The 12,606-nt window shown below is 42.0% G+C and overlaps 1 protein-coding gene across 8 annotated transcripts in view; it reads right to left on the bottom strand.

Annotated features, from left to right (window-relative positions):
- mllt10 (MLLT10 histone lysine methyltransferase DOT1L cofactor) overlaps nt 1-12,606 on the bottom strand; it is a 454,712-nt gene that overhangs the window by 34,232 nt on the left and 407,874 nt on the right. For all 8 annotated transcript variants that reach the window (XM_060824984.1, XM_060824989.1, XM_060824988.1 and 5 more), the window contains 2 exons: nt 11,489-11,558; nt 1,684-1,838 (listed from right to left, as the gene is read on the bottom strand). In XM_060824984.1, coding sequence (XP_060680967.1) covers nt 1,684-1,838; nt 11,489-11,558 — 225 coding nt within the window. The remainder of the gene's footprint in view (nt 1-1,683; nt 1,839-11,488; nt 11,559-12,606) is intronic.

Genomic DNA, 12,606 nt, shown 5'->3' with positions numbered 1-12,606 from the left:
ACAGGAGCACAAGTAGGCCATTTGGCCCTTTTAGCATGCTCTGCCATGCAGTTTGATAGTAGCTAATTATCCAACTCAGCACCCTGTTCCAGCTTTCTCTTCATGCCCTATTTATGTACTGTACAAAATACAATATTGAGCAGTATTTTCATTCTATTCCTGTAAGTGTGGAATAAATCTCCAATCAGCATCTTTTTTGGGGGGGTTGGAGGGTTGGGGGGGGGGGGGGGGGGGGGGGGGGCAGTTGGCTAGAGCTGATCAGAAACAGAACCGGACCAGGCATTCAAATACTGAGAATACAAAAGCAGGTCCAAGGCTGGAATTCAGTGTAGCTCACCACTTCATTTCTCAAAGTCTGTCCACAGTCTACAAAGCAGGAATCAGGATTCTGATGGCATACTCTCTCCACTCCCTACATGACAGCAGCTCTAATGACACAAGAAATCAACTAAGAAAAATCAGACCCATTGACTGCCACCTCATCCATCACTGATGTACTACTGTGGCATTACACATTACAAAAGACACCGAAGCAACTGAAAAGGCTCCACCAGCAGTACTTTCCAACCTGTGACCTTAAGGGTCAAGGGCAACAGACGCATGGATATGTCAGAGTTGGAACTACATCACCATTCTTTCACCATTGTTATGTCAAGCAGTGCAGCATCCTCTCCAATAGCTGTGTGGACATGCCTACAGCACAATGATTGCTGTAGCCAAGGTGGTAGCTCACATCACCCTGAGGGCAATTAGGGATAGATCACATTTCAAAACAAAAAAAAATTGAAAATCACCAATAATTTTTGCAGAATTCAGGGAATCCTGTGTTTTAATGAACCCTGAAGTACAATACATCATAACCATACGACAAAGGATCATCGAGTCTGCTTTGTCATTCAGTGAGATCATGAATGATCTAATAATTCTCAACTCCACTTTGCCTTTTACCCATAAATTTTAATTCCAATATGCATTAAAAATACTTCTTTTGTTTTGAACAACGGTCACTAAATCTGAAACATTAACTCTGCTTTCTTTTCAGAGATGTTGCCAGACCCACTGAGTTTTCCCAGCAATTTCTGTTTTTGTTTCTGATTTCCAGCATCTACAGTTCTTTAGGTTTTTTGCATTAAAAAAGTCTTTCCTGTCTTGAATATACTTAATGAGCCACACCTCAATCAGTATTTGAGTTCAAGAATTCCACAGATTCACTGCCCTGTCAGAGGTCTGTCTTAAACATGCAACCACTTATTCTGAGATTTTTGACCTCTGGACCTAGACTCTCCCAGAAAGGGAAATAACCTTTTGGCATTTACCATGTCAAGTCTTGCATGAATCTTGTGTGTTTAAATATGGTCAATATTATTCTTCTACATTCCATTAAGTCTAGGCCCAATCTACTCAGTCTCACCAATAATGGCTCAAGAAATATCCATAAGGCCAGAAAAGGTGGTGATGTATGGTACATGTCTTTGAAGATTGGGACCCCCAACTACATGATTTATTCATGTATTTAATATACACCTATAAAAGGTGATGCACACAGGATAATCAAGAAAAAAATAGTAAAATCAAAAGCATCACTGACTGCGAGGAAAAGAACTGTACAGAATTATAAAAACAGGCACTTTTATGTATGAAATGATCGATGCATTGAAAAGCAAACCTGCTGTAAATACATACCTTCTCCAGGAGTGCCCTGTTCCAAAAGAAACTGCTGCCCTTCACTCCACTGCCTTTCCAATAACTGTTCTATGCTCGATGCAACTGGTGGCAGATTCTCCAAGACACTGTTACTTGACTGATCATAACGAATTTGTAAACCACTTGCAGGAGATCTGTTTGAAATGTTAGGAGTTCCAAATTTAGAAGTAGTACAATTAGTCTGTTTAACTCTTATGGAATCTAGTGTCAAAACAAAAACAGCATCCTACCCCAACCAGATATCCCAATCTGACCTAGTCCCATTTGCCAGCATTTGGCCCATATCCCTCCAAACCATTCCTGTTTATACACCCATCCAGGTGCCTTTTAAATGTTGTAATTGTACCCACCTCAAACACTTCCTCTGGCAGTTCGATCCATGCACGCACCACCCTCTGCATAAAAAGGTTACTCCTCAGGTCCTTTTTAAATCTTTCCCCTCTTACCTTAAACCTATACCCTCTAGTTTTGAACTCACCCATCCTTGGCTATTCAACATAATCCATGCCCCTCATGATTTTATACAATTTATAAAGGTCATCCCATAGCCTCCAAAGGTCCAGGAAAAAGTGCCCCAGCCTGTACAGCCTCTCCTGTAACTCAACCTCCAGTCCCAATAACATCCCAACAAAAGATTTTTCCTGCACCCTCTCAAGTTTAGCATCTTTCTGATAGAAGGGTGGCCAGAATTGCAGGAAATATTCTAAAGGTGGCCTCACCAACGTCCTGTACTGCTGCAACGTGACATCCCAAGTCCTATACTCAAATGTAATCAAACATGTTCATCCTGCGCAATATTAGAGTTTCAGATGGTCACTCCACCTAACTTGGGAATAATGCAACAGGACTAAAATATTCTGCTTAAGAAAAACAAAATATTGCAATAAATTTCATTTAGGGGCGGCAACCGATGACTCAGTGGTTAGCACTGTTGCCTCACGGTGCCAGGGATCTGGGTTTGATTCCTGCCTCAGGTGAAAGTCTGTGTGGAATTTGCACATTCTCCCAGCATGGATTTCCTCGAGGTGATCCAGTATCCTCCACAGTCCAAAAGATGTGCAGGTCAGGTGAATTGGCCATGCTAAATTGCCCATAGTGTTAGGTGTATTAGTCAGAGGCAAATATAGGGTAGGCGAATGGGTCTGGGTGGGTTACTCTTCGGAGGGTCAGTGTGGACGTGTTGGGTTGAAGGGTCTGTTTCCATACTGTAGGGAATCTAATCCCAAATCCCTTTTTGATTAACTAGTTGTTTACTAGCAATATATTAAAAAAAACTACATATTTAAATTAAAATTCTTAACAAGAATGAACAGATTGATGAGAGACAATACTTTTGGTTCAGTGGCATTACGTTCAAATTGTGTAGAGGACAACAGATTTCGAATTGAAAATACCCAAATCTATATGATCCACTCCAACAGAGATATTAGCAACACTGGAGAGACTGGGATTCTGCAGAAGGTGGTAATAAGAAATCTACTGGTAGAATCTGGCAGTGTTGCAGGATGACTACTCCGATATTATCTATGCTTACATTCCTCTGAAATATAATCAGTTCAGAGTGGTATTTGCAAATATTGTGAGCAGGTAACCTAATTGCAATTCTTAAGAAGAGTATATCAAAGAGCCTATTAAATCTTGAAGGAATAAATGACACTCAAAATTCAAATGGCAGATGGAATATTTTAACAGAAGAAATAAGAGCAAGGATAGACCATATGACCCACCAAGCCTCTTGGCCATTAAGTATGGACAAAGCTAGCTTTCAGCTTTCCTGCTACTTTCCAATATGCATTCATTCTGTAAACATCAAAAACCCGTGTGTCTCAACCAAACATCTAATTTATTCACTCACAACCTTCCAGCAGTGAAGTTCAAAAAATCCGCAGTACCATTTTAGCAAAGAAATATTCTCTTACGTAAATCCTAAAATAATCGTACCCTTATCCAGAGACAGCGCCCACCATGATAAGGATTCCCTAACTAGGAGAATCAACCTCTCAGTATTTATCCTGTTAAACCTTTCAAAGTCTTGTTTATCATAATGAGTACAGGAACATGAAATGTGAGGATTAACCCGATTCAACCTCAGTCTTAAATGATTGGCTCATTACCCTGAAATATGCTCCTGTGCTTTTATTGCTGCCAGTCCCTTTCTATATCTACCCTATCATTGTAAGTTTCAATGAGACTGCCTCTCATTTTTTCAAAGCTCCACAGCATGTAGACTCAATTCATTCAGCCCTTCATCATAAATTAAACCTTGCATCTCAGGGACCAACCTACTAATTGTCTCTAATGCAAGAATCAGCATTAATCAGAATTTTGCTCATTCATGGAAAAAAGTTAAATTTTCTGCAACAGGATATTTATCGGCATGGGGAATTTGATCTGCAGTTTTGTGCTTAACGGCTATCTGGTCTTTTTTCCACAATTTTTGGCAGAAGTCAGCTATTCAAGCTTTACAGAGACAACTTTGCTTGGATCTAGATGTAAGCTCATAGTAGGCACAGATTTTTTTGTTTAAGGTGTAGGTTTGCTCGCTGAGCTGTAGGTTTGATATTCAGACGTTTCATTACCTGGCTAGGTAACAGTGGCGACCTCCAAGTGAAGCAAAGCTGTTGTCTCCTGCTTTCTATTTATATGTTTGTCCTGGATGGGGTTCCTGGGGTTTGTGGTAATGTCATTTCCTGTTCGTTTTCTGAGGGGTTGATAGATGGTATCTAGATCTATTTGTTTGTTTATGGCGTTGTGGTTGGAGTGCCAGGCCTCTAGGAATTCTCTGGCATGTCTTTGCTTAGCTTGTCCCAGGATAGATGTGTTGCCCCAGTTGAATTGGTGTTTTTTTTCATCCGTGTAGGGCTAAGGGGGAGAGAGGGTCGTGTCTTTTTGTGGCTAGCTGGTGTTCGTGTATCCTGGTGGCTAACTTTCTTCCTGTTTGTCCTACATAATGTTTGTGGCAGTCCTTGCATGGAATTTTGTAGATGACGTTGGTTTTGTCCATGGGTTGTACTGGGTCTTCTAAGTTTGTTAATTTTTTGTTTGAGTGTTGGTGGGTTTGTGTGCTACTAGGATTCCGAGGGGTCTTAGTAGTCAGGCTGTCATTTCTGAAACTCTGAAACAGAAAAAGATACGACCCTCTCTCCCTCATAGCCCTACACAGGGATGAAAAATACCACCAATTCGACTGGGGCAGGCTAAGCAAAGACATGCCAGAGAATTCCTAGACGCCTGGCACTCCAACCACAACGCCATAAACAAACACCTAGATCTAGATACCATCTATCAACCTCTCAGAAAATGAACAGGAAATGACAGTGGCTTCGCTTCACTTGGAGGTCGCCACTGATGATGTTACCTAGCCAGGTAATGAAACGTCTGGATATCAAACTACAGCTCAGCGAGCAAACCTACACCCTAAACCTCAACCTGAGCTACAAACCTTCACAAACCTTGCAAAAAAGGATTTTTTTGTATTCACCAGCCGGGCACTGTGGTAGTTTAAGATGGAATGTTTGTAGGGTCTCCTCATTCTCCTTCGCATCTTCATTGCTTACATCAATTCACAAAAGAATATGGCAGGGCTGCAAAGCCGTGGTCTGATCCACTGAATGAGAGATCACTCTACTGTATTCAATGCTCGATTCACTGCAACACAATATCACTAATTCCACAAGATCCTCTCTTTGAAGAAGTGTCCCATGTCTGATCGAAAGTGTTCTGCAGAGGCCCAGACAGATAATGACTGACTATTGGTTGCCCTCTTCCAATTACCTTGCTGACTTCAAGAAATTTGAATTGCAATGGCAACTTTTTGGAATTATAGCTTTTTTTTCTCTCATGAAAGCCATGCTGAGAACTCCCAATATGACCCTCTCCAAGTGGTCACATAGTGCATCCCTAATGATTACTTGGGCATCTTATTATCAAATTAGTGGGCCTACAGTTGTCAACTCCTAATTATACAATGATAAAGGGGCTGTAGTCAGTGTCAAAACCAGTATTTCACTTCTCATATGCACTATAAGAAGATAATCCAAGACTATTTTTCATATAATAAACATGGTGCAGCAGATTAATATCAAAAGATTTAACTGTCACCATATGTGATAAAGAATTCCATGATATGCAAGAATTGTGAAGGTGGTGGCGACAAAGTGGTGATGAACGTGGATGAATAATCTAGAACCCCAGGCCAATGTTCTGTGGGCATGGGTTCAAATCCCATCATTGTGAATGGTAAAATCTGAATTCGGTAAAAAATTGACAAGTCTAATAGAAACATATAAGCATTGTCAATTCTCATATTAAAAAAAAATCAATCTGGTTCACCAATGCTTTTTTGGGAAGCAAATCTGCCTATGTGATTCCAGACCCACAGCAATACGATTGACTCTTAACTGCAGTACATGGAATAAATGCAATGCTCACATTCCACAAATTAAGATATAAAAAGTGTCTTCAGTTCCACTTGAAATCGCAGCTGAATCTTGGTAAACCTTTTTCAGGTTAAACAGATTCCTATGAAGGAGACAGATATCAGCTGAACATGTGGCAGTAGGGATGGTGCAGGAGGGAGGGTTTCAGATATATGGATAATTAGGGCTCATTCTGGGGAAGGTGGGACCTGTTACAAACAGGACGGCCTTCACTTGAACCAGCGGGGTACTAATATCCTAGGTGGGAAATTTGCTACTGCTATTCGGGCGGGTTTAGACTAGATCAGCAGGGGAATGGGAACCTGTGGTGTAGTTCCAGTGCACCGGAGGATGAAAGTAGGAAGGACACTGACAGGATTTCACGGGTCATAGGAATGTGCTGGCAGACAACAAGCTGGTTTGAAGTGTCTACTTCTACGCCAGTGGTATCTGGAATAAGATAGGTGAGCTTGCAGCATGGATAGGTGCCTGGGACTTCGATGCTGTGGCCATTTTGGAGACATGGAGAGAGCAGGGTCAGGAATGGATGTTGCAGGTTCCAGAGTTTAGACTTTTCATTAAGATCAGGGAAGGTGGTATAAGAGGGGGAGGAGTGGCTGAAAGAACTTTTGACGAGGACTCATCTATAGAGGTGGCATGGGCTGAAACAGGAGAGGAGAGGACTGCTGGGAGTTTTTTTTTAATATAAAGGCCTCCGCAAAGTTCCAGGGATGTGGAGGAGGGGTTTGGCAAAACGATTCTGGGTAGGAGTCAAGAGAAGAGGGTGGTCATTATGAGGGACTTTAACTTCCCAAAATTGACTGGGAATGCTATAACTCTAGTACATTGGATGGATCAGTTTTTGTCTAATGTGTACAGGAGGGTTTCCTGACACAGTATGTCAAAGGGTCGACAAGAGGGGAAGCCACACTGGATCAGGTACTTGGTAACGAACCAGACCAGGTATTTGATTTAGTGGTAGGTGAGCACCGAGATACGGGCTATTAGACTCGAAAGGATTGAGGTTAGTAAGGAGATGGTGTTATCAATTCTAGAAGGTGTGCAAGTAGATAAGTCCCCTGGGCTGGATGGGATTATCCAAGGATTCTCTGGGAAGTGAGGGAGGAGATGGCAGAGTCTTTGGTCTTGATCTTTGAGGATTGCAAATGTTGCGGTCTTCTTCAAGAAGAGGTGTAAAGATGACCCAGGTAATTATAGACCAGTAAGCATTATGTCTGTTGTCAGAAAAGTTTTGGAAAGGATTATAAGAGACAAGATTTATAATCATCTAGCAAGCAACAATTTGATTGCAGATAGTCAATGCGGTTTCATCAAGGGCAAGCTGTGTCTCACAAACTTCTGAGTTTTTTTTGAGAAGGTGACCAAACATGTGAATGAGGATAGGGAGTTGACGTGGTGTACATGGACTTCAGTAAAGCCTTTCATAAGGTTCCACATGGCAGGCTTTTGAAAAAAATACAGAAGCATGGGATTAAAGACGATTTAGCAGTTTGTAATTAGAAACTGGTTTTCTCCAAGAAGGCAGCGAGGGGTCGTTGTTGGGAAATATTAAGCCTGGAATCCGGTTACTAAAGTGTACCACAAGGATGTGCTTTGGGACCATTTTTATAAATGATTTCGGCACAAGCATAGGTGGATGGGTTAGTAAGTTTGTAGATGACACTAAAGCCAGTGGAAGGGTGAACAGTGTGGAAGAATGTTGAAGGTCGCGGGGGAATGTGGATAAACTACAAAATTGGGCTGATAGGTGGCAAAAGGAGTTCAACGCAGATAGAACATAGAACATAGAACATAGAAGGATACAGCGCAGTACAGGCCCTTCGGCCCTCGATGTTGCGCCGACCGAATCCTACCTAACCTACACTAGCCCAATAACTTCCAAATGCCTATCCAATGCCCGCTTAAATGACCATAAAGAAGGAGAGTTCACCACTGATACGGGCAGGGCATTCCATGAACTCACAACCCGCTGTGTGAAGAATCTACCCCTAACATCTGTCCTATACCTACCACCCCTTAATTTAAAGCTATGTCCCCTAGTAACACCTGACTCCATTAGCGGTAAAAGGTTCTTAGTATCTACCCTATCTAAACCCCTAATCATCTTATACACTTCTATCAGATCTCCCCTAAACCTTCTCTTCTCCAATGAGAACAGCCCCAAGTGCCTCAGCCTTTCCTCATAAGATTTTCCTACCATTCCAGGCAACATCCTGGTAAACCTCCTCTGCACTCGTTCTAAAGCTTCCACATCCTTCCTATAGTATGGCGACCAAAACTGCACACAATACTCCAGATGAGGCCGCACCAGAGTCTTATACAACTGCAACATGACCTCAGGACTCCGGAACTCAATTCCTCTGCCAATAAAGCCCAGTACACCATATGCCTTCCTCACAGCACTATTTACCTGGGTGGCAACTTTCAGAGATCTGTGTACATGGACACCAAGATCCCTCTGCTCATCCACACTACCAAGTAGCCTACCATTAGCCCAGTAATCCATCATCTTGTTATTCCTACCAAAGTGAACGACTTCGCACTTAGCTACATTGAATTCCATTTGCCACATTTCCGCCCAGCTCTGCAACTTATCTATATCCTGCTGTAACCTACCACTTCCTTCCTCACTATCCACAACTCCACCGACTTTTGTGTCATCCGCAAACTTGCTTACCCAGCTTTCAAGTCCTTCCTCTAGATCATTTATAAAGATAACAAAAAGCAATGGTCCCAAAACAGATCCTTGTGGTACACCGCTAGTAACTGCGCTCCAAGATGAACATAATCCATCAACTACTACCCTCTGTCTCCTTCCAGCCAGCCAATTCCTAATCCAAACCTCTAATGTATCCTCAATGCCATACCTCCGAAGTTTTAGCATTAGCCTACCATGGGGAACCTTATCGAACGCCTTACTAAAATCCATATACACAACATCTACTGCTTTACCCTCATCCACTTCCTTGGTCACCTTCTCAAAGAACTCAATAAGGTTTGTGAGGCACGACCTGCCCTTCACAAAACCATGCTGGCTATCCCTGATCACGTTATTCCTACCCAGATGTTCATAAATCTTATCCCTTACCATTCTCTCTAAGACTTTGCCCACCACTGAAGTCAGACTCACTGGCCTATAGTTGCTAGGGCTATCCCTACTCCCTTTCTTGAACAATGGGACCACATTCGCTATCCTCCAGTCCTCTGGTACTATTCCTGTTGACAACGATGACATAAAAATCCAGGCCAATGGCTCTGCTATCTCCTCCCTCGCTTCCCATAGGATCCTGGGGTAAATGCCATCAGGCCCAGGAGACTTATCTATATTCATCCTTTCCAATATTCCCAAAACCTCTTCCCTGCATATTTCCAGGGCATCCATTCTAATTATTTGTGATTCCATATTCACATCAGCAACAGTGTCCTGTTCCTGAGTGAATACTGATGAAAAGTACTGATTTAATGTCTCTCCAATCTCCTCCGCCTCCACACACAACTTCCCACTACTATCCTTGACTGGACCGATACCTACCCTAGTCATCCTTTTATTCTTGACATACCTATAGAAAGCCTTTGGGTTTTCCCTAATCCTACCAGCTAAAGACTTTTCATGTCCCCTTCTCGCTTTTCTTAACTCCCTCTTTAGCTCCTTCCTGGCTACCTTATAACTCTCAATCGCCCCTACTGAACCTTCACGCCTCATCTTTACATATGCCACCTTCTTCCCTTTCACAAGGGACTCCAATTCCTTACTAAACCACGGCTGCCTCACAAGGCCCTTTACACCATGCCTGACTGGTACATACCTATCGAGGACACGCAGTAGCTGCTCCTTGAACAATCCCCACATCTCATTAGTGTTCTTCTCTTGAAGCCTGTTTTTCCAATCCACACATCCTAAGTCATGCCTCACTGCATCATAATTTCCCTGCCCCCAGCTATAGCTCTTGCCCTGCGGCACACGATTATCCCTCTCCATCACTAAAGTAAAAGTCACCGAGTTGTGGTCACTGTCCCCGAAGTGCTCACCTATTTTTTTTTTTTTTTGGCCAGGTGTTAGACTTGGAGGTAGGTGAGCATACCCTATGTGAGATAAATATGAGGTGATTCACTTTGGGAAGAATAACAGCAAGGCAGAATACTGGGTCAATGGAAAGATTCTTGGTAGTGCGGATGTGCAGAGGGATCTTGATGTCCATGTACATAGATCTCTGAAAGTTGCCACCCAGGTTGATAGTGCAGTTAAGGCGACAGTGTGTTGGGTTTTATTGGTAGAGAGACTGAGTTCCAGAGCCGTGATGTCATGCTGCAAATGTACAAAATGCTAGTGCTGCCTCACTTGGAATATTGTGTACAGTTCTGGTCGCCCCATTACAAGATGGATGCGGAAACATTGGAAAAGTTGCAGAGGAGATTTACCAGGATGTTGCCTGGTCTGGAGGGAAGGTGTTATGAGGAATGACTGAGGCACTTGGGTCTATTCACATTGGAGAGAAGGTGGCCAAGAGGGGATTTAAGAGACATTCAAGATGATCAGAGGATTAGATAGGGTGGACAGTAAGAGTCTTTTTCCTAGGATGATAACACTTGTATGAGGGGGCATAGCTGCAAATTGAGGGGTGATAGATTTAAGACAGATGTCAGAGGTAGGTTCTTTACTCAGAGTGGTAAGGGCGTGGAATGCCCTGCCTGCCAATGTGGTTAATTCAGCTACATTAGTGGCTTTTAAACAGTCCTTGGATAAGCACATGGATGATGATGGGATAGTGAAGGGGGATGGATTTAGATCAGTTCACAAGTTGGCGCAAATCGAGGGCCGAAGGGCATGTTCTGCAATGTATTGTTCTATGTTCTAAGTATAATCCTCTGTTCACGCACTAGGTTTTGTTTTAAATTGATCATGAGCCTGATACAATCCTTTGGCATAAAAAGATGATTCTGGACCTTTTTCGACTGTCTCATATTTTCAAAGTAGACTGCTACAGTCACTCAGAGCTGCTGGATCCCACAAACTACAAAAAGAATTGTGAATGAATCTAGTCAAAAAATACAACAGTATATTTTCCATCCATTAGAAATACGGCGTTCCAAACACTGAAAAGTATCAGCCTAGATTACAGATCAGGTCTGTGTAGACCAGAGTTCACAATCTTTAACAGAGATGAGAGTGCACCATTAAGCCAAGCTGTTACTTCTCCTCTGCATAATCCAATGATCTCTGCAGCAATCACTTCTACACCGAAGCCCGAAAATGCCACTGGCTTCATCACAAAATAGCATGAAAACGTGACTAAAAATGTCAGATATACTATTATCATCTAATATTTGCAAAACACATGGCTTACCGTGGTGAAAGACTTCCTCTTGGTGAACTGCTCCTACCAGGAAGATTGCGGCTATTCTCCAAATCCTGTTCTGAAAAATAAACAAAACTAGTTGACAAAATTGTTTAGGCAAATAACATACATCATTTTTTTGAAACATATTTTGTATAGACTACTTTCATAGGATTATCATCACTCTAGGTTACACCTCTCAGACTTCCACTTTGCATTCGGCCACTTATTAGTGAGAAGACTTGAACGGGCAAGGGCAACAAGGAGAATTCAACCTTTTGGAGAATGATTTATCTTTTTCTCATACTATTTTCAAATCATCATCATGGATGCTGCAAGCTAAAAATGAGGATATAGAGTATGCAGCAGAGTTCTCAATTGCAGCTACCATAAAGTCACAATAGGTGACAACAAAAAAGTTAGCTCAATTTAAGAACAATTGTTTGGTTGGATCAAGAACTAATCAGCTCTGAGGGGAAGTGGAAGGAAAAGGAGAAAGGAAATCCGGACCACAGACTTGGGGTAAATGCCAGGTCTGTGCATTTGCAGGTAACTAGTTCAGAATTGTACTAAGCTTACTACCTGGAGGCAATAGATGTGCAAGCCTGAAAAACAAGTGAGAAATTACAGTGAAAATGCGTCAAAGGAGGAACAAGATTTCTTCTTTTAAATAAGAGGTTAACGAATTACCGGAAGGAGGCAAACATCTTTTGACCTCAGTCAGCTATCCCAGTGCTTTCATGCCTTTGATTTGGACCCAAAACTGAATTTAAAACTTGCCTTCTGAACTGCACATCATCTGCTGCTGAGATATTAAAGATCTTGGTTAAGTAAAAGTTTCTTAAGATGAAATTTTGCAATTCCTATCCAAATATAAACTTGTAATGATGGAGTCATGGTCACTGCTAAAAGCTGACAAAACTACCAAGAAATTGTCTCCCATGAAGTCACAATGGACAGAAATTTTGAAAAACTATTGAATAAGAAGTTGGAAAATGAAGTTGAGAATTCCAAAGATTCACTGTTCTGTGGAAAGAAATTCCTCATCCTCTCAGATCTAAATGACTTTCTTCTTATTTGGAGACTGTGTACCCGGATTTTAGATATCTCTGGCCAGAGAAAACAGT

This window comes from Hemiscyllium ocellatum, chromosome 5, assembly GCF_020745735.1.
Source record: "Hemiscyllium ocellatum isolate sHemOce1 chromosome 5, sHemOce1.pat.X.cur, whole genome shotgun sequence".
Lineage (NCBI taxonomy): Eukaryota > Metazoa > Chordata > Chondrichthyes > Orectolobiformes > Hemiscylliidae > Hemiscyllium > Hemiscyllium ocellatum.
This window is presented reverse-complemented; position numbering and strand designations above follow the sequence as displayed.